Source organism: Erigeron canadensis, chromosome 8 (genome assembly GCF_010389155.1).
Source record: "Erigeron canadensis isolate Cc75 chromosome 8, C_canadensis_v1, whole genome shotgun sequence".
NCBI classification, from domain to species: Eukaryota; Viridiplantae; Streptophyta; class Magnoliopsida; order Asterales; family Asteraceae; genus Erigeron; species Erigeron canadensis.
Window position 1 is genome coordinate 9499572 of NC_057768.1, and position 27436 is coordinate 9527007.

At 33.0% G+C, this 27436-nt stretch overlaps 4 protein-coding genes across 4 annotated transcripts; 2 read left to right on the plus strand and 2 right to left on the minus strand.

Moving 5' to 3' along the window:
- Positions 1-3296: 3296 nt before the first annotated feature.
- On the minus strand, positions 3297-5957 carry LOC122580416 (ammonium transporter 2 member 3-like). Its single transcript, XM_043752681.1, has 3 exons — positions 5361-5957; positions 4437-4722; positions 3297-3888 (listed from the first exon to the last, which is right to left on the minus strand). The coding sequence occupies exons 1-3, from the start codon at positions 5955-5957 to the stop codon at positions 3353-3355; spliced, it is 1419 nt and encodes a 472-aa protein (XP_043608616.1). The 3' UTR covers positions 3297-3352.
- A 2944-nt stretch (positions 5958-8901) lies between these two features.
- LOC122610225 lies at positions 8902-10469 on the plus strand. Its single transcript, XM_043783219.1, has 2 exons — positions 8902-10177; positions 10261-10469. Exons 1-2 carry the CDS (start codon positions 8902-8904, stop codon positions 10467-10469), a joined length of 1485 nt encoding a protein of 494 aa, XP_043639154.1.
- Positions 10470-12116: 1647 nt separating this feature from the next.
- On the plus strand, positions 12117-15414 carry LOC122578918 (vacuolar protein sorting-associated protein 9A-like). Its single transcript, XM_043750970.1, has 2 exons — positions 12117-12213; positions 13784-15414. Exon 2 carries the CDS (start codon positions 13817-13819, stop codon positions 15272-15274), a length of 1458 nt encoding a protein of 485 aa, XP_043606905.1. The 5' UTR covers positions 12117-12213; positions 13784-13816; the 3' UTR covers positions 15275-15414.
- Positions 15415-15811: 397 nt separating this feature from the next.
- On the minus strand, positions 15812-17149 carry LOC122580649. The gene is made up of 2 exons (XM_043752917.1): positions 17059-17149; positions 15812-16413 (listed from the first exon to the last, which is right to left on the minus strand). Exons 1-2 carry the CDS (start codon positions 17089-17091, stop codon positions 15898-15900), a joined length of 549 nt encoding a protein of 182 aa, XP_043608852.1. The 5' UTR covers positions 17092-17149; the 3' UTR covers positions 15812-15897.
- Between the last annotated feature and the right edge of the window lie 10287 nt (positions 17150-27436).

Genomic DNA, 27436 nt, shown 5'->3' on the forward strand with positions numbered 1-27436 from the left:
AAACCAATTAAAACGGAAAAGTTGGAGAAAAACAAATTTTTTTTTACACACAGACTAATACTCCACAAACTAGTCTACAACAGACTAATACTCCACAAACTAGTCTACAACAGACTAATACTCCATATACTTCTGCACAAACCCATTTCGACCCAAAAATTCATTTCCACATATTAACAGCTAGTAAAACTAATCACAAACACATTTACAAACTTGTTAAAACCTACCACAATATAACTAATCCATCAACAACCAGAATTCGAAAAGCATTTGACCAAGCATAACCATAAACAAATGTACCAAGACATGACCATGAACAACCAAATATACCAAGAGCCAAAGTCAAGAGGGATTACTAAGTATCTATACAAAATGATACATTCTTCATGAATGGCTATACCTTCAAGTCTTCCAAAGAAACCTTAACTTCAAACTCAAATCAACAAACCTAGTTCCTTCTTCCGGAACCACCTATTAAAATGGTAAACAACTAAAAAGTAAGTGAATGCTTAGTGAATAAACTTGCATACAAATATATATACGAAGGAGGGCAAAAACACAAAAGACTATCACATGTAGCCAATGATACCGTCATATCATCACTTGCATACTCACTTTTGCGCTAACAAAACATACATGGATCCATATACGCTAAACAATAATCAAAGAGGTTCTTAGGCCTCATCTCAACTCAACTATGGGGTTCTTAGGCCCTGGCCTCAACATTAGGCCCTAACACCGAATCGATTACCACATACGGAATCCACCATCATATGGTAATCGACCCAACGCACATATAAGAGTATGCAAGAGTACTCACCTCCTCCGCGACTAACAACAATCAAGAATGCCACAACAAGTGCAAAGCTTTCAACCTAACAAATCAACACAATATGCATAAGACTTTATTCACAAAACTTGTCTAGCTCACCTAGCCAGTAACAATTCACTAGCATTCCTATCTATTCAACTCATTCTCTTTGAGTTGTCTCAAACCCAATTTCTTTTACAAAACTCTACCTTTCAAAATGATCAATCACAATTATCTATCATTTTGCTAAAAATCTCATTTTACCACCATCATGTGGCCAATTCATCTTTTTGCTCAAAAATATCAAATTCTCATTTTAACCATAAGGATCACTAACAACTCAATCATTAGCCTTCCTAAACCCAAAACCCAACCCATTTGTCATTGAGTCACTTTTACATCAACAAAGTCATTAGGTAGTTCAACCTACCATTTTCATCAATATTTCAATAGTTAGTGAAAACTCAACTTTCTTATAAATCAAAATCATCACATGAGCTTATCAAATTCATAATCATACTCAACACATAACTCAATGACAAACTAGGTTATCTAAGGAATTGGGGAAAAAAATAACATTATGCAATATCTATCAAAAACCCCCAAATTGGTTCTCTCCATGAACCCTAAATCAAAATAAAGATAAAAGCTAATTTAAGGAAAATCAATACCTCACAACAGGAGCTAAAACAAGACTTAGATGGAAAATTCTTCTCCCCTCCTTTTTCATCCTTGAATTTTCGGCCACCACTATCACCACCAAAAACCCTAACTTTTCAATTTAGGATGATTATCATTGTTATTTGAAAGAATTTGATTAATTAAGATAAACACTCTTGAAGAATTGAAATCACACTACTAATCTCCTTCCTTTTTCCTTCTTGGATTTGACCATACACCACCACCACACACACTATTAATTTTAATCTTTTCAATTTGAAGATGAAAGGAAGATTCTTGTTAGTTGTTGTTGTATAATGATTCTAAAATTAAGTTGAAATGGGGTATGAATTGAAAAGGAATTTAGATAAGAAGGTAGGAGGAATCAATGAAGGAAAAAGAGAAAATGGGTGAGTCATAACAAGTACATGGTTGGCACTCCTCCTGAGTGCCACGCCTCAAAACACTTTTTGTGGGTATTTTACCCGCTATCCGCTAAAGTTCCAACTAAATTAACCCTGACTCAAAAATAAAATACTAGGAACTTAATTTAATGTCAAAACTACAAAAAGGGGTTAATTTATTTATCTTTAAAATCTTAGGGTGTTACAACATCAAATTAATTTTTTTATACAAACTTTTATAGCTCTATACTCATATTAAAAATATAATTTTACAATTATGTCCTTTTTATACATATATACTAGTTCTAATACCCGTACGATGTACGATGGCTATGTAAATATAAATAAATTCGAATATGTCGCATACATGATTCATGAGTATGAAAATAATTGTGGTTAAAGTAAACCGATGATCGAAACTTATTTATAACAAACAGTAATGATATATAATATATGTTTAGTTAAAGTTTTGAATTTGCCTTAAGTTTTTACAATCACATCAAAATCGAAACTTATAAACATAGTGGGTGACGACAAATAGCCTTTTATTTTGGATCGTAAACTTTAATTTTTAAAATTAATAACTTATTATAAGTAATAGGAGTTGAAAAAATGAGGATGAAAATGAAACAATTTTACTAATGAGAAAACGATTAAACAAATAAAGTTATAATGTGTTTTGTATAAGTCAATAGTTAGAGTTTCATTATAAATCTAATAAAGAAATTTATATATAATTAAAAAAACTAATTTAATAAAGGGATAACAACTAGAAAATAAAAAGCATCTTTTCGATCAATTTACGAAAATAGTAGTGACCTTTAAAAGTTTTACTTTTTACAAATAAACTTTCATTTATTTCTGAAAATAATAACATTTGACACGCGTACATGATGACATGGACATTTTTTGATTACGTGACATTTTTTAATGACTTGACATACTTTATAACTACAGAAAACAAAAAGGACTTTTCGGCGTTTACGAAAATAATAGTGACCTTTAAAAGTTTATTTTCTAACAATTAATAAATTCTCATTTATTATTAGATTACTCCAACGCTGACAGTGACGGTGTTAAAGGTGGATGTGTCCTGAATTCATTGCTAGAAAGTAAAACTTAATCCTAACATTAAAACAAAAAAAATATATAATTTATAAAAAAATAATCAATAAATAAAATAGAATAAAATTAATCCTAACATGGGTTGTCTTGAATTCACAAGGCCCCATTAAATGGTTCTTTAACATGTAGAAAAAGTTTGTCTTTACATGTGGAAAAAGTTTCGTGGTGGGATTGAGACCATATCATCCACCTTCCCATTAATAACCAATGATGGATTTACATAATGAATGATGGATTAAGTACTGATCTTTCATAAACATACCGAACTTTCATGAATGATGGATTAAAGTACCGATCTTTCATAAACATCCTTTCAAGTTCTAACAAACAAAAAAATAACAGTTGAAACTGGTCATGTACGTCTTAAAAATGCAGGAATTTTAGGTGTAAGCGATCGTAATGGTGGATGTCTTTGACCATCCCCCCACAATGCATAAGCCTCTTCACCATGAACCGCATCGTCTCCAATTTCTAGATCATCTTCAAGCATCTTTAGGTTAACTATACGACCCACAAATATACATACAAGACTAGTCACCACAACGTTCCAAACAGCAATAAACATTGCACCAAAGAGTTGGTACCCCATTTGCTTAATTCCATCTTTGAAATGGACAGACTCGTTTTGACTAACTATACTGTATAATAAGCCTGGACCTTGCTCTGAGCTTTCAAGATTGTAAAACAAGTTCACAAGGTTTGGCTTGGCAAAAAGTCCTGATGATAGGCCTCCTAAAAGACCTGCGACAGCATGGGTGTGGAACACGCCTAAAGTATCATCAACTCGTTGAAAGAAAGCTGATTTTTTGTGTAGAACCATCATGGTGTACCATGGTATTGAACCAGCCAAGACTCCCATAAGCATTGCTGCCCAAGAATCAACAATTCCTGCGAATTTTGAGAAATTATCTAATTATGCAATGGAAGACGAAAACATCACTTATATGCAGCAAATTAGTGACGGATCATATGTAGCTACTCTGAGTTTATTTAGGTTTGATCTGTTATATGACAATGGATAAAAATCAACTAAAAAAGGATAGGGGTCAAAAACGTTTAGCAAATTAAAAATACTTGTAGTTCATAACTAATGAACGGATGAGGTTTTCCTGCTTAGTTCGCTCAGGTGGGCAAGTCTGTATGACTTAGATGTATGTGGCCTAACCAAGGTATCCCTGTCACCGTTCTCGAAAGCTTCATTGGCCACACCCTAGATATTACCTAGCGAGATTTGCACCAAAGACGTCTTGTAGGCCACTTTAGAGGTGGTTACTCATAGTGCATAAAATAATCCAATAATATGGGAAGGTACATCAAAATGTATGGTTTAGCTAGCTATTGTGGGTATGTAATTATATCATTGCCCAACCCCACCCGTGTTACCACATAACATATACTTCAGAAGTGTCTATAGTAAGGATAGTTGGATATCCTACCCGCAGCTGGAGTGATGCACACAAGGCCAGTCATCATGCCTTGGACAGCGCCAATGACCGAGCTTTTAGAGTAGAAGATTAGGTCGAAAAACATCCAAACCAAGAGGCTAGTGGCAGTACAGAGATGAGTGTTTAACACGGCAAGGGAAGTGATTTCATTTGCTGCTAAGGGAGATCCACCATTGAATCCACTCCATCCCATCCATAGGAACCCTGCTCCAGCCAACATGTGTATTATGTTGTTTGGTGGGAAATGTTGCCTATCACTGTCATTTCGAGGCCCGACCTATAGCATCACTTTATATGACATCAAATACACAAAGGGATTTTATCTCCAACACAATGAAGGAGTTTTGTGACTAATTGAAAGTACTGGGATGCTTTTGTAGCATCATAGGATGCCTAGTAAGTAACTATGTAAGTAAAAGTAATAAGTGAAAGAATGGACACGACCAGTCGACCATGTTAAATACCAAGTCATAATTTTTAACTTCGTGTCCATGTTAAACGTTTAAGACACACCTGCCTGGTGTACCAACGCTTTTGGTTCACTGTACGAGTTGTGTAAATAGACCAAGTATATAAGTGCTGATTTCAAGCTGGACAATTACTTTTACACGTTGGATCTGTTTTTCCCCATTTAATCCCATATAATGCTTAAGTAGTTTCTTACAATTCGGATTTTTCTCAAACGATTTAAATACAGCCCAAATTACATGTTATCATGTACACACATAATATATGGGTTGAAATTGGTCATCTCTCCTAGAGACAGAGTTAAATTTAAAAAAACAATAGAGGGTAACTAGTTTGTAAAGGAACTAACAAACATTTTTTGTTAGATGATCACTCCAATAGTTTTAGGCAGCATTAGTTACCGAACCAGAAACTAAAACCAAAAAATTAAGAAAAATAGAAACTGACCCAGTAAGCTGCAGTGAAACCAGCAACCCCGGATGACAAATGAATCACATAACCACCAGAGAAGTCAATAATATGCGAAGCTAGAAATCCCTTGTCCCAGATTGTATACGCACCAACAGTGTACGAGAAAGTAAGCCACAAAGGCACAAAAAGCATCCAAGCATAGAAGTTCATCCTCCCAAGCAGAGAACCACCTAACAATATAACAGTTATAGCTGCAAATACAAACTGATAAAACACATAATCAGCTTCCGGAATCATCTTATTGGGGTGTTTTTCAAGCAAGTACTTTTGAGTTACGGCTACATTTGGTCTGCCCATGATTCCCATCTTTTGGTCGCCAAAGGAGAGTTGATGTGCCCACGTAACCCAACATATTAAGACCGCGGCAAAGGCATATAATGCCATAAAAGCAGAATTGACCGCCCATTTCTTCTTAACCATGCTTCCATAAAGTATCACTAGCCCAGGGACGCTTTGTAGCCCAACCAGGGCAGCCGCAGTTAGCTGCCATGCATTGTCGCCTTTGTTTAACCAATCGGGTGATGCCTCATCTGGTAGTAGGCCTGATGGGAGAGAATCAACCGTTTCACTCATTGTGGATGTCGGATAAATAAAGAGTAGAGAAAATTTTTTTCTTGTAAGTTAGGGAGTGTTGGATATATATAAAGTCTTGTTGTGTCATTGGGATCATCTTTAAATAACATTGGTTGCATCTTTTGATTGATTGGTTGTCTTAGAATCTAGATTCTAGAAAAAGTTGGCAGCAAGATTCATTAAAGAATACGAGAAACAACAATTTGAGTGTATAAACTTGTTTTTGTTGAAGTAGGTATTTTAGAAAACAACATGGAAAGGACTTGCAAAATTAGTGATCCCCTTTAGGTTTTTTCACTTTCCAAACTCGGCTATGGCTGGTGAAAACCCGAGTTTCTTGCTTTGATCCAGCAACTCTGCCATGAATATGAAGGGGTGTTGATGATCCGCGTCGGGTCGAGTATAAGGAATTTTAGGTCCGGCTCGTTGAATAATTACTCGGCTAAAGTTGGACAGCTCGAATATTTAGTTATTGTTCGAGCTTGATACTCGTTATGTATTTTCACTTTTTTTATTTCATTATACAAAAGGTCTCGAACTCGATTATTAGATTAGAATATATCTAGTGCAAATGATCTAATGTCACATGAAAATAGATTCAATGCAACTCTATTGATTAAAAAAATGAGTCATTAACTTATAGATGACAATACTCATATCACCATTTTAATTTAGACACAACCTATTGATCATGCTTTGCAACACCACATGTATAAAGCACTATTTGGACTTGTATTATAGTTGTATATATAAGAATGATAGTGTATGTATTTATACCTTCAATTATTATTCCTAACAAATTTTTAAAATTTTAATTATGAAATTATAATATATATTAAAAACAAAGTAATGAAAAGCGTGTAAAAAATAGTATATTTTTTATTTTCACCATATAAGTTTTAATTTTTACATTTTTAACACTAAACTATAATACTTTTTAGTAAACTTTTTGTTCTATTTATTTTCACCACAAAACTTTCAATCTTTACACTTTTAGCACTAAACTATAATATTTTTTAGTAATAGTATAATTTTTATTCTTTTTTCTTTCACCACAGAAGTTTCAATCTTTACACTTTTAGCACTAAACTATAATACTTTTATTAAACTTTTTAGCGTGTAAAGAATAGTATATTTTTTATTTTTTTATTTTCACCACATAATTTTCAATCTTTACATTTTTAGCACTAAACTATAATACTTTTTAGTAAACTTTTTGTTCCATTTATTTTAACCACAAAACTTTTAATCTTTACACTTTTAGCACTAAACTATAATATTTTTTTAGTAATAGTATACTTTTTATTCTTTTTACTTTCATCACAGAAGTTTCAATCTTTACACTTTTAGAACTAAATTATAATACTTTTTAGTAAACTTTTTATTATTTTTATTTTCAACACAAACCTTTCAATCTTTACACTTTTAGCACTAAACTATAATATTTTTTAGTAAACATTGTATTCTTTTTATTTTCACTACAATATTTTAACTCTTTACATTTTTAGCACTAAACTTCATAGTTTTTAATTTTCTTTTATTTTAATGTACGGGAAAACGTGTATAGAATAGTATAGTTTTTATTTTATTTTTTATTTTTACCACAATAGTTTCACTCTTTACACTTTTAGAAAAAAACTTTTATAATTCTTAGTAAACTTTTTAATCTTTTATTTTACCATAATATCTTAACCCCTTACACTTTTAACACTAAATTTTTATCTACTTTTTGATAATCTTTTATTTTAACTACAATATTTTAACCTCTTACACTTTAGCAACAAACTTTTTAACACACATATTAAAAAGAAATGTACGGAAAAACTTGTAAAAAATAATAAACTTTCTATTCATTTTATTTTCACCATAACATTTTAACCCCTTATACTTTTAGCACCAAGTTTTTATGCTTTTTGATTTTCTTTTATTTTCACCACAACATTTAAGTCTATTACACTTTTAGCACTAAACTTTTATGTGAACGACTTTCACTTTCACACAAAACTTTTACAGTTTATTTTTTAACTGACAAATGTCCGTTTTTAATAATTTTAATAATACGCGTTTTCTTCAAAAAGTTTATGGCACATTATCTCTTGAATAATATTTTTTATTAAATTGTTAACAAATGTAATGTCTCCTGGGGCAACGCCCGGGTGACATATCTCGTTTATATCTAAATAATCATATCTGACATAATTGTAGAAATGTTTACTGATCAGATAGATAAAAAAAAATTTTAAACCTCTAAACCGCTGTCAAAGTGAAATTAACTCATTTGGTAAAGACTTTTGTTTGTTGAGAAAAAGATGACAAAGATGCTTTTGTTGTGTTAAAATAAAGATTCAATTACAATTTTTGTCCGTGTTGTCAACCGCTACAATTATTACTTGAGTGGGGATTGTTGACGTGTCCTCAAGCCGACGTGGGTATTTTTTTTGTTTTTTATTTCTTTTTTTTAGCATGGACCCTCAATCTGAAACTCAAAATGAAGCTCCAGCTCAGTCTAATTCTTCAGTTTATTCAAATGTAAGAACAAAAACCGATAAATGTTGGGACCATATAACTTCTCAGGTAGATGAAAATGGGAAAGTAGTGTACATATGTGTTTATTGTTCAAAACTGGTGCGTGGTGGTGGTATAACTAGAATGAAAAGGCATCTTTCCGGCATCAAAGGTGACATAGCATCATGTACACGAGTGCCACCAGATGTCCAATTTACTATGCGAGGTGTTCTAAAAGAACACGAAGTTTCAAAAAGAAAGAGTAGTGAAGTTGGAGCTACTGTTGAAACCTCGGATGAAGATGAAGAATCTGATGAAACACGAGTGCAAAGAAAGAAGCAATCACGAAACGGAAAAAAAACAAGCTACGACATCAAAGGCGCACCCTTTCTTTACAAAAGGTATAAATGATTCTTCTCAACCATCAATTAAAAAAGCTATGCAAACTAAGGAAAGATTGCATGGTGTTGATAAGGCTATTGCAATGTGGTTCTATGATGCATGTATACCTATAAATGCAAGTAACTCTCCTTATTTTCAAATTGCGGTTGATAAAATAGCTGATATTGGTCATGGTTACAAAGCCCCTAATTATCATGCTTTGAGGGTCAATTTGTTGAAAGATGCAAAAACTGACGTTTCATTACTAATAGATTCTTTTAGAAGTAATTGGATTGAAAGTGGTTGCACGATTATGAGTGATGGTTGGAGGGACATTAGGCAGCGACATTTGATTAATTTTCTGGTTTACTGTGAGAAAGGGATTTCATTTCTTAAATCTGTTGATGCATCTAACATAACGAACAATTCTGTCAACTTGTGTAACTTGTTTGCTGAAATAGTTGAAATGGTTGGGTCAAACAATGTAGTTCAAATAGTAACCGACAATGCTGCTAACTACAAACGGGCCGGTGAATTGTTATGTGAAAAATATCCTTCTATGACTTGGTCCCCATGTGCAGCCCATTGTGTCAATCTTATAATGAAGGATGTCTCAGAATTAGAGAATGTGAAAAGTTTGATAACCCTTGCATCAAGGGTTACTGTTTTCATCTATAATCATAAGTGGCCATTGCATTGGTTGAGGCAAAGACCTGGTTGGACAGAAATAATTAGGCCGGGTGGTACTCGTTTTGGAACATCTTTTATTGCATTGAAGAGTTTAGTCGACCACAAAGAGGATTTGCAAGTGATGGTTATCTCTAGTGAGTTTAAAAAGATGTTGAAAGTTGGAAATGTGTATGAGTGTAAGTCTATTGTGATGAAAGAGGAATTCTGGAATAATTGTTTGATCACAGTAAAGGTCATGACCCCTTTGTTAAGACTATTGCGTATGTGTGACACGGATGAAAAACCTTCAATGGGATATGTTTATGATGGAGTTTGTCGGGCGAGGAAAGGGATCGAGGCACTGTTTAAGGGAAAGGAATCATCGTACAAGCCATATACGGATATACTCGATCGTCATTGGGAAAACATGTTGAGTACTAGCATTCATCGAGCTGCGTATTGTTTAAATCCCACTTTTCAGTGTGATATAGATAGAACGTGTAATAAAGAGAATAGGGTGATTCATGGTGTTAACGATATGGCTGAGAAGTTCTTTTCCCCCATTGAAGTGTTAGATATTTCCAGGGATTTAGGCAAGTTTCGTGATGCTCAGGGTACTTTTGGTAGGACTATGGCGGTGGTTTCTCGTAAAGTTACTCAACTCGGTAAGATTTTGTATTTTATGATATTATCGAATAATATATCATTATGTTATTACTTATAAGGGATCTAATTGTTTCTTTTCTAGCTGAATGGTGGAGGTTATTTGGTGGAGAATTTCCGTTGTTGCAAAAGCTTGCGATTCGAGTATTAAGTCAAACCGCGTCTTCCTCGGGCTGTGAACGTAATTGGACTGTTTTTGAAAGGATCCACACCAAAAGGAGGAATAGGTTGGAGCATCAACGACTAAATGATCTTGTATTTGTTCATTATAACTTGCGGTTGCAAAACAGGTAATACATGTATACATTCTTGCTGCATTATTTTTAGTTAGCTGTAAATCTATAATTTATGTAGCTTCTTGATAATTGCACAACACAGTAATATACTTTGCATACTTCATTTGTTTTTTTAGGCTAAAAGATTCTAAAAGGTTGTATGACCCCATTGATTATGAGTGCATTGATGATGCTGATTTTTGGGTGGTTGAAGAAGAGCCCGAAGGGGAACTTAACACGGAAGATATAAATAACATGCTTGATGAAACCCAACCGGCTTCTCAAACGCAAGGTTGCATTTCTATATATGCTATTGTTACTTTTAGTATATAGTTATTAGTAGTCATTGCACTCATTGTTAATTTGGTATTGTAGAAAATGATGGTGGTTTTGCTCTAGTTGATGAGGATGGACATGAATATGATAACGACTTTCATCCATTAAGTGATCGCACACTTGACGCATACAACACGCCCATGTCTCAATGATTATCGTATTTTCTTGTTGGATTTGTACTTTTTTTTTTTTTTTGTTGGATATGTACTGTTCTGTTTCTTGTTAGATTTCTGTTTGGTTTGTATTTGTAAGCCTTCTTGTTGGATTTCTGTTGATGTTTTTATTTCTTGTTGGATATGTGTGTTGTGTTTCTTTTTTTGTAAGCTTTCCAGCAAATTTGTAGGTTTTTAAGTAGCCTTTAGCAGCCCAAAAGTAGCCCATAAGTTTATATTTCATGTTAAGAATAGTTACAGACTTGCAGGTATTATGTTGTGTATAAGTTTGTGGTATAAATTTCAAGGGAACTATGTTATGTTCATGTGTTAAAATACCGGCCGGTATTTTAACAATGCCGGTAAATACCGGTATACCAGCCTTCGAAGACAATTATGGTATGATTAAAATACCGGTATTTAAAACATTGTTTTTAACAACCAAAATTAATAGAGACCAAAATTTACGTCAAGATTCAAACGTCTAACGAGTAAAACCAAAGGTTAAGACCAGCTTTGTCAAATATTTGTTTTACTTTTAACTGATTCAAATAAAACACTAGAATTTATTTAGGCTATCTTCAATGCTAAGGACACTTTTAGGCATCCCTGAGCTGTCATATCATATCCTTATAAATGCTTATACATCCTTATAAAACCTTCAAATCCTATAATGTTTATCTCCAACCATATAAATATCCTATATATCCTTACATATCTTTTACCTCCAACTAAAAACAAAAATATATTAGGTAATCACAAGTAAAGACATACCTTTAGATAAGCGAATCTTTTAAAAAAAATTTTAGTTTTAGACAACCTTCAACAAAAAAAAATATCCAAGAGCACCCAAAAATAACCCATTGGACCTTTATGGAATTTATTCCCATTGACCACACACACGATAGCTAACAGCCTATCAACCGATACTTTATCATTCCTTTTCGAGTTTCAACTTTATAAGAAAAATAATAAATCCTCCTAACCAAATAGCCTAATAATCCCCCTAATAGGTAACATATGGTATCCACTAATTATCTTTGCTAATCTTGCCTGAGTTTTCCATCATCTCATGATTAAGAGGATTATTAGGCTATTTAGTTAAAAGGATTAATCTTTAAAAATATCTTCTGTACATCAAACATCATTAAAAATTTTATTTTTGTTTGTGTCAGGTTTGGTGGGTCGGGTCGGGTTTGTTGGTGTTTTCTTCTCAATTGGAACTCTACTACGGTACTACTCAGTACTCACAAAAATCTCATCAGAGATTCAGAGGTAACAATCCATAACAATCTATTCTACTCAATTTTCTTTATATGTTGTATCATTTATGCATCATATTTTACTACTCAGTACTCCCAAAAATCTCATCATAGATAATTAGATATACATATCTGCTTTCATTTATCGATAAACTATGAGTTCACATAAATTTGAAGTTGTAATTTTTTCATTGATATTTTTTTTATTACTTACAAAAGTATTATTTGAATGTCTTTTTCACTTTTATGGAATGAAATCATAGTGTAGTAGGTCACTGGCAGCACATTTTTTTGTTTTTTTTCCGTGGAATATTCGGATAGTTTGGCAGGCAGAAATCATCCTTCCTTTGCATTTTACTTGAGTTATCTATATATGTATATGGAATTATGGATTATGTTTTATATACATTTATTTATTTTCTTTAAGAAGTCATAATGAAAAAGTTGAGAGTGTTTTGTTGCGTATATATAGGTATTGTTATATGAAATTTGTTACTACCAGGACAAAGTTGTAATATATGGTTGTCGTAAGTTATCGTTGTTCTTCAGATAAAATCAAAAGCTTAGATGTCAAAGATCTAAATTGTCTTCTTCTATGAGCTGAATTTTACTAGGTGTGACTTTTCGGCCAGTCTGTTCCTCTAGCCAAAAGAAGGGAAAAGTTGAGTTAGTTTTTATCTGTTCTCATGTTAGGCTTTCAATGCTATCAATCAAGTTTATTACTTTCTAATACATTATGTTCGAATAATTTAGAAGAATTGTTAAGTCCGTCTAGTTATCTTTTAAATCATCCTTATAACAGGGACTTGGTAATGTTATATGCACCTGCAGAAGTCAACCCATGACATAGATTTGTTGTCAAAACCCTAAGAAGGACGATTAAGATGATATTTCAATGAATTTAGCCTTTCTTTTAAAAAATGGGAGTAACTTCCCATCAGTTTTGCCATCATCTTGATTCCCTTGTCCAATGTATACCCTTCTAAGCAAGGCAACTTGTGAATATTTTGTAAGAGAATCAATATTAGTTTAAACTCCACCAAGTTGAGTAAAATTTGCAGATTTAGTATGCATCTTCTAATGAAGAGTAGATTGCAAAATTTTGTGTTACAATTTTTATCTTATTTTCCTGAAATATATCATCTGTGTATAACTTGTAAATTGGTTATTTTGCTTTAACCCGAACTAGGCAAAAGTTGATGAGGATAGATACATCAATTATTGGTAATATTTCGTAAGGTTATGCAAAATTTGCTGCGTTTAAGAAGTTTGTTACTTTTCTTCTTTCACCAAGAATTTTGTTCTGACTTTAGACGTCTAGAATCTTGATTGTTTACTTTTATGGCAATGTGAATTCGTTGGGACAAAAGCTGAAAATGTTGGAATGAAACCATTAAATGAATAGGATCTGTCATCAGTTTGCTCGATTCTCATTAAGGCAGTTAGATTATCAGATTGTAGATAAAATAAATATTTATCTCTCTTAGTTGCCTTAGCCATGATTATGTTTGAGTAACCTGAGATATACTTCACATCAAAACTTTCAATGTCACTAAATATTGCTGACCGTAATAATTTTGTAGGATGGAAACTTGATTTTAGGCAAGTAAACATCAATGGAGAACACCGAAGTATCTATTTCATCAGCTGCAACTCGTACATGGCATGATTTCTTGGAGCGTATGCGACAACCTTCTGCTACAGAATTTGTTAGAAATATTAAAACTTTCATCGTGTCATTATCAAACAATGCTCCGGATCCAGAAAGAGATAGTGAATCTATACAGGAATTCTTTAACAATATGGAAGCCAGTTTCAGGGCACATCCTCTATGGGCGGGTCGCACAGAAGAAGATTTGGATAGTGCTGGTGAAGGTCTTGAGAAGTATATAATGACAAAATTATTTGCTCGGGTATTTGCTTCACACCCAGATGATGTCAGACTAGATAATGAGTTTAACAAGAAATCGGGGTTAATCCAGCAATTTATACAACCAGAACACTTGGAGATTAAACCAATATATCAAAACGAAACATCGTTGTTAGAAGCCCAGAAAGAACTTTTAAAAATGAACACATATAAAGCTCCACGTGACAAACTTGCATGTATCCTCTGCTGTTGTAAGGTTATCAGTAATCTACTGTTTAATGCTTCAGTTTCTGCCAATGAAAATCCACCTGGGGCTGATGATTTTCTTCCGGTTTTAATCTATGTCACCGTTAAAGCAAACCCGCCTCAATTTCACTCCAATTTGATGTATATTCAACGGTACAGAAATAAAGCAAGACTGGTTGGAGAAGCATCTTATGTTTTCACCAATATGCTCTCTGCGGAATCATTCATTCTGGATATAGATGCAAAAGCACTGTCAATGGATGAAACCGAGTTTGTGAAGAACTTGGAATTTGCTCAAACACTGATGTCAGAACTTTCAGAGGAGTACAATGGTGAGAATATGCAAAGTCAGAGTCTATCTGAATCAAAGATGACAGAAGTTCCATCAGTCTCAGATTTGGAGAATAAAGGCGCAACTATGCTAGTGACAGAGGAGAAGGTAAGTGAAAAGTTCAATAATTTCCCATATTTGTACTCCGAAGCTGGAGATTTGACAGTAGCTGATGTAGAGGGCTTGTTAAATGGCTATAAGCAACTTGTGTTCAACTATGTTTGCCTTGCTAAAGGGTTGGGTGTTCCAGTAACCCCAATTGGTGGTGAATCCAAAGATTTTGGTAGAGTAGAAAATGGCGGGGAAGGGTTAGGTTTGTCTGCACCTCTTCCAGAAACCCAAATTGGTGGTGGAAGTGCAGAGGCATTGGAAGGTAAGGGGAGTATTGAGTATGATGGTGAAGTTCTGGCTAGAATAGGTAGTGTGAAAGGGTCAGGTGCTCAGGCGACAGTACCACCATTTGAATCATCTGAAGCCCAAATTGGCAAGGACAATGCCCCTGAACATGTTGTTGTGGATGATGTTAGAGTAGGTGGTGGTAGGAATGATGGTGTAGGGGCTTCTACACCAGAAGGCACTGTAGCCGGAGAAGTTGGTACTCTAATAGAGGAAAATGTTGAGAAGTAAAGGTCTGTATTCTTTATTTTATCTTGTGTATTAGGTCTTCCATCTATCTGTTTATTTGATCCTTGTATCTCTTGGTTATATTTATTTAGCTTGTTAGTAGTGTACCACTTTCTGACTAAAAATAGATAATTTTTTTAGAATATAATCTGTTATACCTACAATATAGTGTTTAGGTGGTAGAAGATTCAACATTCTCAAGTTAGGTCACTCGGGCAACGATCCACTGTTTGACCCAGTGCAAGTCACAATGGCTATCAGCTTCAATGGGTCACGGTGGGCCAGAACTGATCAAAGCCCTAAACCATTCAGAGTGGCTGCCGCGACATCATAAAATTGGTTGTAAACAAGATAAACAGATCTACTAAGATCACTAAATTCTAATATACTTGACATAAAAACATGTTTTCTTTTTGCACTTAAAAGTCATGCATTAAATGGTATAAAAGCAATTGAAAAAGGTGGAAATAACTAAAGGTATGACACAACTTTAAGCAAATAAACTTTCATTCCATGAAATGAGAGTTTGCAGAACCAGGATATTATTTGCTATAATAAAGATACAAACATAACAAAGTTAACGAATTAAAATCCATAAGTACACAAACAGCGCATGATTGTATTAGTCAGTTACCTACGACCTTTTCAGCCAACGGGGGTCTTGAGCAAGGTGTAATATACTCATCAGTTGGAGGAAGAGAAGTTTGACTGGGTTTAACGTAACTCTGTTGACTTTTAACCTCTATCAGATCTCTGTTGAGATCAATGACCTCCAGATGCCTGCTTATACCATTGACTTGATCTTCAAAGCTGCACACGTTCTCCTTTTGGTTCTCCCATTGATCACTGTCATGCATTTTCTTTATATCAAACACAATGTCTTCTTTCTGCCTCTTTTGTTCCATGTTCTTTCTGTTCCTTGAAATCTCTTTGGGTATTTGCCTATCTGCCTTCAACTTGCTACAGTTCCCACCAACTCTTCCAACATTTTCACTACTGAGAAATTTTCCAACTCTTAAGCAATTCTCGGTGGAAACAGAAGGAGAAAAATTAGGGGACACTAATTTGTTTTGTCTGCTTTCATTCGACAAAGGACTCTGATCCTTAAAATTGTCTTGCATACCAAATCTAAAGGTGGGCTTCTGTTAAGAAGAAGTTCATAATAAAAGTACTGGTAAGCTCATATAGTGTCTGGTTAGCAGAAGGCGTAAGTTTGGCAACAAGTTAAACGGGCAATATTTTTGGACAAGTTGATTGTGCGGTTGATCTTACCCGAAAGAATTGTCCAATTCATTTGATTAAGAATTATTGTCAAATATGATTACAATAACTACATTATTTCAGTAAGATCTAACTACATTAGTGTGTCAAATATGATTACAGTAAACTAAATTCATTGATACAAGTTTGACTTATTGAGAAAAATCTTGCCTGAATCAGCTGATTCACAAGTAAAGTGGCCAAAATTTCCATCATTAATAATTAAAGAATGAGTCAACTTTTGGTTGGGTTGGGTTGCGTTACGTTGGGTTGACCAGAAAACTCTATCCAAATGTTTTCAGAAATATTTTGTTTCAAATATTATTACAAAAATGTGTTAAATGATAAAACAGCTTGAAAGCTTTAATGCATTGTGAATACACATTTAACCTGCTCCTATATTTTTGTTTATGTGACCTGTTTGAGATCAAAACACAACCTAAATTGACATAGTTATAAGTAAATGGGTTGAAATTGCTACCTCATTATTGAAAAGGAAAAAAAAAAACTAAGAAAGAATAAATAACCTCATCAAAGAATCCAATCTTTGGAGATGGCATTCGTAGACCTGAAGAGATAATTTTCTCTTTAGGTACACCAGAAACTGGGCTGATTCGCATCGACGATCGTGTAGCATTTTGACTAGGTAACATTCTTTTCTCAGAATTTTGACTCTGAAACTCTGATGCAGGCGTAGGATTATGATTGGTAGTAGTAGTGGGAGATAAAGTTTCTGATAACCATCCATCGAAAGAGCTAGCAGGAGATGTACTAGAAGAACAGGTAGATGCCAATGGGAACTGGACCGAGGAAGGGGAGTTAGTCGGTTTTGTGTTTCTGGGCTTGATTACCTTTTTAATAGACTTGTATAAATTCTTAGAAGATGAAGCACTAGAACATGATTCATATGAACCATGAAACTTTGTTTTCCTTTCGATTTTAGGAGATTTCAAAACCTTAGATTTAGAGAAATTAGACAAGTCTCCCTTTCGAGACCTCTTGGACATTGTCAAATCTGGTGCTGCATACAATGGAACAAATTATGTAAGTCAAAATCTGAAAACTAAATATACATATATAACTCCTTTATCTTGTGGAAACCGTACTCATTCCAGCCTTCCTTGTTTTAAGTTCCAATTTAGCTGATCCTTCAAGAGCTACGTTGTTAGTCTGTCTCGATGAAATGAGCTTTGGTCCTTGTAGATTGAGGCTTTTGTTCTTTGGGGCTTGAGTTGATTTCACCTTGTTTTGAGGGCAAATATTAATCTCTTTGCCAGCTGAAATAAACAAATGCATTTTCATACTCTGTTGTACTAGAAATACGGTATGTAAATTTAAGACCTTGCACGATTACAGGTTAACATAGGTGGGGAGAAATAGTGGCTTAAGTAACGAGTATTAATCTGGTAACACACAAAACAGGACGGGCCATTTGATAAAAATTTTAATAAAATGTTTTAGGTCTATAATTAGATATCACTTTGAGAGATTTTCAAGCCATTTGACCTGTTTCCTTTTGAGCTAACTTGCTGAACTTACCCGTTTGGCACCTTAGATATAAAACAAGACCCAAAGCGACCCAATTGTAAGTAAATGTGACGGATTATCAGAATTGCCACCACTACAGGTTACCATTATAAAGACTATGATATCTGGACATAGTTTGCTTTTAATGGTTTCTCTATCCTTTTCAGTTATAACGATAGATCTATAGACTTACAGGATGCATTCGCTTGGTCACATCCTGGTCCAGCATTGTTGATTGCAACTTTTGCTTTTTTGCTGACTTTATGGAGATTAGGCTTTAAACCTCTGAAAAGATTGCCTTCTAGAGTCTCCAGATAAAAGCCATTACTATCCGATGATTTATGATCAGAGCCAGAAACTTGATGAGGTCTAGTGCTCTTTCGAGTTCCAGAAGAACTTTGTTTTACTTCAGCTTTCTTCAAGCCTTTATTTACCATGAACAATTCTTCAGGATTTAACACACCTGCATATGCCAAAATATATATGTATCTTATATCATTTTGCATAAATTATGGAAAGGTGGAGTTTTTCACTAGAATAAAAAAGAAACCCAGCTTCACATTAGAAATACTCCTCCTTTCAGTAATATTGCAAAACTTGAAAGAACAAATCTTTTGAATTATCATCTAATGTGTGTAAGCTTCAATTATGAAAAAATACGGAATACTTATGAAACGATAAACAAATAAGTAACTGCAATTTGAATTTTCTAAAGGCATTGCAAATTTGAAAGGGGGATCTTTCAAATTGTCCTGTGATGGATACAAGTAAAGTTCGACTGACCTAGAGGTGGCAAATGAGTGAGTCAAAGTAACAGGTGAAAACGGGCCAGTCAGGTTTCGCATTCAAAATACGATTTGGACAACTTTCATTCCATTTGGCCCATTTTGTATAACTATACGTTTTTCCTCTTTAATTTACCCTTTAGATTAGTTAGACACAAACATAGCCAACATCAACGAATTCAGAAGAACACTAGCCGAAATCACCACCTCTAGGTTTAACACGATACACAAATACGTATCTTTTGATATTGAAACCAAAACCACAAAAACCACACTCATGTGTCCTTTTTGCAGAAAACAGGTATGAAAAGTAAATATTTTGATGGAAAAAAAATACTCATACAGACATCAAGAATCACCTGCACTGGTAAAGAAGGCACTATCCCAAGCTATACTTTTACGCAAGAAACTTGGTCTTCTGGGTTCCACTGATTCAGATTCATGACTAACCGAATCTTGTGTTTGTGAACTACTTACACCTCCACGCAGTTTAATACGATCACATTCTCTCACGTTATCAAATGTTACTGCAAAACAGGTCCCCTCATGAATATACATATCCATAATATATGTGTAGGAGAAAATTACGATGTAAGGGGCCAAAAAATATGGGCTTCAAAATTTGAGGGCATAATGAACCCAATGCATAATACTCGTATATATATATGCCTTGATATACAACTATACGTATACATTTGCATCTACGTATAAAAAAACTGACTGAATTATATAAAGAAGCAGAAGATGATCAATGAAAAGATAAAAACTGCACCTGAAAGTCGAAAATCTTGAAAAGGATCACGAAAAGGAAACTCGATTAAGTAATCATCTTCCTCCGCAATATCTATCAGTCGCAGATTATCGTCTCCAATGCAATTCGTTTCGGACGTCATTATTATTGACTTAAAATGAGTGACAACTAAGTTTCTTGTTTAAAAACCATGTAATAACATCAAATCAAGAAGATGAAATTCAAAATATGTTGAATTTTTTAAAATGTAAAGAATGAAAGAATCATTAATTTTATTGGTTGTTGTTTAATTAATAAAGGAATTGATTTTAAGCTTTTATTACTAAAAGAACTGCAATTTATTGCTTAAGATATTGGTGGGTTCGTATAATTAAGGAAGGTGATCGATGATTTATTCATATTTAGACGCTCCTCAATAAAATAAAGCCAAGCGGGAAAACTATTTTATTCATTCCATTATGATTGTTCTACTATATTTACTTTTCTTCCTATAGTTACCAATAATTATAGACGTATATAAAAAATTTGTATATTTCATTTTAAAATTTGTATATTTTCATGGTAGATGTACAAATAATTTATAAAACTTAAATACCCCATAATTATAAAACAACCCATTAAAATATTTTTTGAAAAAGTGACTACTCTTAGATGAAAAAGAACTTTAAATTCTAACTTTTGGATTCTTTTGCTAACATCACTATCTTTTTTAGATTACTAATTAAAATACTAATAATATTAAATTAAATATACTTAAACTAATATCTACTAATCATTCCGTAATACTAAATAGTAAGTGTTGATTCTTTTTATTTCTATGGTTAGATTACTAAATATAATAAATTATTAACCAAAGATTTATGTGTAAAATACTGTGTGTAATCGGATTTTGATATAATTTAGAAAGTCTTAGTTTTTAAAATTTATATTTTACTCTTATTTAATGTTTGTTATGTTTTTTTTTTTCGTATGTAAGATCTTAGATATCTATAGTCTAATTTTAGTGAGAAAATAAAATCATAATTGTAAGGCATGTTTATTTTAGTTTTTTTAGAATTTTGGGTGCGAATATGAATACCACTTCTAAATATAGATTGAATTTCAACAAAAAAAAAAAACAAGCGATCATAAAAAAAAATTCCCATACAATCTTAAAAGTTGCAATCTTTTAATAGTTATTAACTTGTAGTTTCGTTGCAACCAATATGTATATATCGGAATTTAAAAAATGTTATTATCTTATTATTTTATTTATTAGGGTTTAATTTTGTCCATCAAATTATGAGTCAACAAATTATAAATTTTATTAATTTATGGAATATTAACATACATAAGTCTTACTACATATCTTTCTATAATTGATCATTTTTGTTTATCAGAAATTAAAGTAAATATAACTTTTTTTGTGAGTCAACGTAATGCTCGAATGTGTCTGAGAGAGTATTAAATAGAGTATTTAAAGACATTTCAAGATATACTTCAAATATACTTTAATAATATAGTGTGGATTATAATTAAGAAGATAATATATTATTTGAAAGTTTTATTAATCTCTATTTATAATAAAACAAGATTGTTTTTTATAATCATTCTTAGAAAGTTTTTGATGTGGCAAATCCATATTTTACTTTAAAAAACTTTTTATTTAATTATAATGTCATATATAAATAAAATAGAAATAGCCCTTTACATGTTTACTTAAAATATTAATCATTTATTTAAATAATTTTATTTGTGTTAGATAATATACGATGAAAGGTATATGAATTAATTGTGTTTTAAACATGTTTTTTAATTGTATAAATTTTATCAAATTTTATATAACACAACAAAATATATTTAAGGTCAAAGTTAATAAATAAAGACTTTAAAAATTCAAAGTAGGACACTTCTAATGGAACGGATGGGAGTATTACAAATAAAATTTCTTTTTTTATTTAGTTGATTTATTAACTATATAATTATTGTGTTAGTTGAATTATTAGATTTATATTAAGTTATAATCTTTTACATACAAACATTACATAAATGTTTTTAATATATTTTATAATTTTAAAATTTTAATAAACATGCCCGGGTTAAAACCGGGTTGATTAACTAGTTATTACATTAAATTATTATGTTTGCACACCAAAAATTACTAACTATGTATTATTAAAAATTTAATATGTTCAAATAATCTATTATATATATATATATATACACTCCTTTTTATAAACATTATTATCACACCCTACATTTTTAAAAATAGTTACACAACAATTTTATACGGAATTACTAATTACTTTATATAAATACTCGCTATGAAAATAGTTTTTATAAAATATCAAATTTGCCCTTAATGAATTAATTTACATCCTAAACCTTTATTTTAATAACTAACACATTAAGCCCTTTTAAATATCCACTATCACCTTTACATCAATCTACTTGACACCACCACCACCACCACCACCACCAATAATACCGTCACCGACACTACTAAACCGCCGCATTGCGCGGGTACCATACTCGTTTAACTAAGAAAGGATACGAAAAAGTTTATGTGGCATTCAATGACAAGTAAAATATTTTCTTATGTGTCAAGTTTTAGAATTTTTGCTTATTTAATTTAATTTATTACATAATAGGGGTGGGTATTATAAAACAGATATTAAAGTTAAAAAAATAAGAGAAACCTATTGTTAAAGATCTTAACAATTGGATCATGGTTGGGTATTGTTAAAGATCTTTAACCATAATGGGGTTGGGTTTTGTAAAACATGTATTAAAGATCTTAACAATTGGATCATGGTTAAACATGCACGAAAATTCACAAAACAATAGATATACGATGATTTTCATGATGCATGATGATTTTCAGTGAAGATTAACCTATTATTTTAATTGTTTTACTTTAATACGTGTTTTATTTTACCTAAAACCATAATAATTAATATTAGTAATGGATGCTCATTATATTATATTTTTTTACATATACATACTAGTCCTAATACCCGTACGATGTATGGTAGCTAAAAAGATTATTTTACAAAGAATTTAAAATATGCATACATGATTTGTGAGTATGAAATAAATTGTGGTTAAAGTAAACCGATGATTGACGTTAGGTTATAAAACAATAATGATCGAAGTCGTCTCAATCTATCTCTCCCTGATGGTATTTCAAATGCAAGAAGTGAGATGTTCATCACTGATCCTGAGCATGAAATGTACTTTGTAAATGCTAAAGGCCAATTGGTGTTTCAAAGAACTGCTGAGCTGAAAAAGGTATCACACATGCACCTATTTACCCTGTACAGTATTTGTGCTACTTTTAGTGAAGAAGGTAATGAGTATGAGCAATTTCTCATCGATGATGGTCTAGATAGGAAATTAAATGTGACTGTTGCCCCCATCATTTGAAATAAAACAAGAGGCAGTAGAAATGATTAGGGAATAGGTCCTTATGATTGTAATATTTCGTATTTCTCAAAATATGCAAAGTATTTGTACAAATTCTGATTTTCTTATTAAAAGTTCATATTAGATTTAATATAACTCAAAAGATTCAAAGGGTCACACGACTAACATTTTATTTAGATTCTTTGTAAGCTGATAGTTAGAAGTATGTTGGGTTTTTTCATCATCAAATAGGGAGAGATTGTTGAGTCCCAATGTTCATTGTAAATTTGGTGATGACAAATCTGACTTATAAACACTTAGTAATCTTTTGGTTCTTGTAATCTAATCTGGGTCAGACTAAGCTGACACAACTTGCGATTTGTTTCTGGCCCAGGTCATGCTTCATACTTTGTAATTTTAATCTTATGGAAGATAGTGTTGTTCAAGCTGCATTAACATTGTTTAAAGCATTCAATCCAAGTAGAAGAGGAGGATTGAAAATAGAAGACCAAGCTGGTAATGGAAGTCAGCTTGGGAATACTTAGACATATTTGTGCTTTGACAAACGACCCAATCTGTGTCTGACAATCAAGTGAAGATAACAACCTGGATTTGTTGATAAGGATAAATGACGTGACTAAGAAGGTTCCTAGAATCCAGGTTGGTTGTTGGTTTTACATATGCATGTCCATACTCTCATTGGATGAGGAAGAATGTGTTGTAGTACTTTGGGGACCACAAGTACCATGAAAGGCATGATCTAATATTCCTTTATCATCTAATAGAAGAAGAATACGTGGCTCAATTGGATAGCAAGAGAAGAAGGGTCTTCACCTATAAAAGCCTCATTCTACAAAAGTTAACTAACGCGACACTTTCTTTTACAACACTTTAAAGTAAGTGTTGCATTATCTAAAAAATGTTGCATTATCTGACAAAAGTGTTGCAACACTTTTTATCAGATAATGCAACACTTTTTCAGATAATGCAACACTTACTTTAAAGTGTTGCAAAAAAAAGTGTCGCATTAGATATAAATTTGTAGTAGTGCGCCTTGATTGCATATGTGTGACATTCCTGATAACTATTCTTTACTTTAAGTTTTTTCTGCTCCGACACATAGCTTAGTCTGTTGAGATCAGCTTAGGCTGATTCTCTGGAGTAAGAAACTTTTTGATTGTAATTTGTCATTTCAAATGGTTGTTTAGATATCGATAGGTTATCTTGTTTTCCTAACAACCCTGTAATTCTTTGTATAGATTATTTCTTAATAAAGAGTTACATTGAAAATTACAATCTGTGTCGAAGAATGTCTTTTATACTTACTTCGCTAATGTTTCATTAATTCATGTTCTTTACTTTCTTAATATATATAAACTGAGTATGTGAAACGTTTTCATAAAAGTTTGTAAAGATCAATTAAAGTTGTACTCACCCCAATCTACAACTGTTCTGTGTTCAATATGCTTTGGTATATTGATACACCTTAGGATGTGTCAATTGGTATTAGAGCCAATTGATTTAACTTAACTAGATCCTTGCTTATTTTATATAATAGTAAAGCAATATGTCATCCTATGCTGATAATAGTTCTTCAACCAGACCACCCATGTTTGATAAAGATGATTTAAGTGGGTGGAAAGTTCGAATATCTTTGTTCCTTGAATCCATCGATAACAATAGGCCTGACATCCTTATATTCCTACACAGAGCCTTGTGGTAGATGTTCTGGTTAGAGATGGTCAACCAACCATTCCTGCCACAGTCAAATCCATAGTTAAAATAACTAAGAAAAATTCAGTTTTAAAGAGTAAATTCCTTGATTCATTACCACCTAAATGGAACAACTATATTTCTTATGTCAAGCTAAGTTCTGTTTATCATGATCTTGATCTCCCTAGACTCTTTGGCTTGTGATGTGACCAATTTATACCCATCGCCCACATCATTATTGGCCATTTATTTAAGTGTTTTAAGTCGATTTTATGTGCATTTGGCGCGTTTACGGTGTTTGTTAGTGTTTTCAGGCTCTAAAAAGGTTACGCGTTCATTTGGTACATTTTCGGAAGATTTCTTGTCCTAGAAGTTGATTTGTGTTATCGAGAGTTGATTCAAGTGGAAAAGATGGCGAAGCTCGGCATGTATTCAAGATCGAGAGAAGGTTGTTCGACATAAGCATTTACTGCGCCGCAGTGGGTATGTTACATGGCCACTGCGTCGCAGCCATTATCCACATCCTCGAATTGAATTAACCTCACTGCGCCGCAGTGGGGGTTGCAGGGTTGACTGCGCCGCAATCACTTAATGAAGAAATCAGGCCGTGGATCCTCACTGCGCCACAGTGAGGGAATGCACATCCTACTGCGCCGCAGTGGGTGCACGGGGTCTGAAGGCCTGGACGATTATTTGCATCAGAATTTGGAGAAGTATAAATAAGAAACACAATCCTAATTCCCAACTTATGAAAATTCTTTCTAGGAGCTGCTCTACAAGGGGTTATTTCAAGGATCAAAGCAAGGATTTCTTCCATCGATTCATTGAAGATTCACGAGCATCCATCTAGATCGTATCTACTTTTATTGTCTTGCAAGTTCAATTTCTGAAACGATTGGTACATCATGTTTCTCTTTTATTTTAATTATTATTTTGAATTGATCATGAGTGGCTAAACGTTTAATCATCCATCTTGATGAAACTAGACGAATGATGTGATTGATATATTTTTAATTCAAAGAGTTGATTCTAATTATCATTGTGTCGAGATCTTGATGATTTAATTCCTTTATATATATTATTTTGATATTGGTGGCATGTGTGCTCTTCGTTAGTGGTACTAGTTGAATGCATTTGTGATTTTCAAATGGTTGTTTGTCTATAAGTAATTATCACTAGTTCATGGTATGATAGTGAATATCATTTTAATGAAAGGAATATGTTGTCAACGTGTTTTATAACGGTTGGTGGTACCACGTTAACCTCACATAGATACAATTGTTAATTCGATAATCAAACAAACTAAATGTCGGTAAGGTTGTCTAGGCATTGGTGGTACCGGCTTGGGTAATTTAACTAACAATTTAGGTGATCGGGTAATTTGTTCATGGTTGGTGGTACCACGTGAGCACCTTAATTCTTTCACGATTATCTTTTCAACTCAAATGAATTTGCCCTAAATTGAATGCAATCATGTTTGAAGTCTAGTGAATTCAAGGTGGATGATCCTTATTATTATTGTTTGAAGTTTTTCTTTACTTTTATGCAAATTGTCTTTTAAATTTCTTTTAATTTAATTGTCAAGAGAGAATTGAAGCAACACCCTTTTTCCAAACCATTTCATTAAACAACTAGTCAATCCAATCCCTGAGAATGAACACGGTCTTACCTTTTAACTATATTACAAATGGTCGGGTCCACTGCCCGTAAGTGCGTAGTAGTGAGTTTTTAGGAGATTCTAGTTTATAAATTTAAAGCTCGATTTGGCACATCAGCTTGCTTCATAACCAAGAGTGTTCAGAGGCTGAAAAATTGATTGCTATGGGTGATTCTTATAGTCAGCCTGCTACTGCACTTGTTGTCTCTATGACTGAACACCTTAGTTGAATGAGTAATGAGATCATACCTTGTGTTAGTGAAGATGCTCCTGTGATTTCTAACAATAACTCTGCTTGTTCTGAATCTGAATGTGATGGATCTGATGGTGATGGGTTAGCTAATGAAGTAGCCATGTTGGCTGAAAGGATCAGGAGGAGATCCTTTGGTAAGTTCAAAGGTAAAGGGAAATCTGGCCAAGCTGATAAGACCAAGAAGCCATTTGACATGTCCAAAGTCACTTGTTACAAATGTGGCAAGACTAGACACATGGCTGGTGATTGTAGATCTAAAGAGTCTTCTCAAGCTGTGTCAACCAAAGGTGGAAGAATAGAGAAATACTCAAAGCTTAAGACCAAATACAAAGCTTTGAAGGCACAAGTGGTTGAGCTGAGTAAAAAGATTGAAAAAGATGAGAAGAGTCTGGTAGCCAAGGACTAGGCTGAAAGTGCAACCTCATCTGATCATGAATTGTCTAGAGATGCCAAGTGCTTCATGGCCAAAGAAGCAACACATAATTGCTGAAGATCTTGTTAAAATACAACAACAATCTTAGTCAGCTCACTAGGCATCTACTATTCAGACTTTCTTCACCTGCGGTAATTCTCTTTTCCAATATGTCTGATAATGAAAAATTGTCTAGACTGAATAGATTGGGTGATGAGGTACTTTTACAAAAACACTTAAATCAATAACTTAAAAAGGAAATTTCTATTTTGAAACTTGAAGTCAGTTCTAAGAATAATACCATTGAGAAACTGGAATCTGAAGTTAAAGCACAAAAACAATTAAACTCCATTTTTGTTAAAGAAGTTAAAACTTCAGAAGAAAAGTTTTAAAAGTTAAACATATTACTGAGTCATGGTGTAT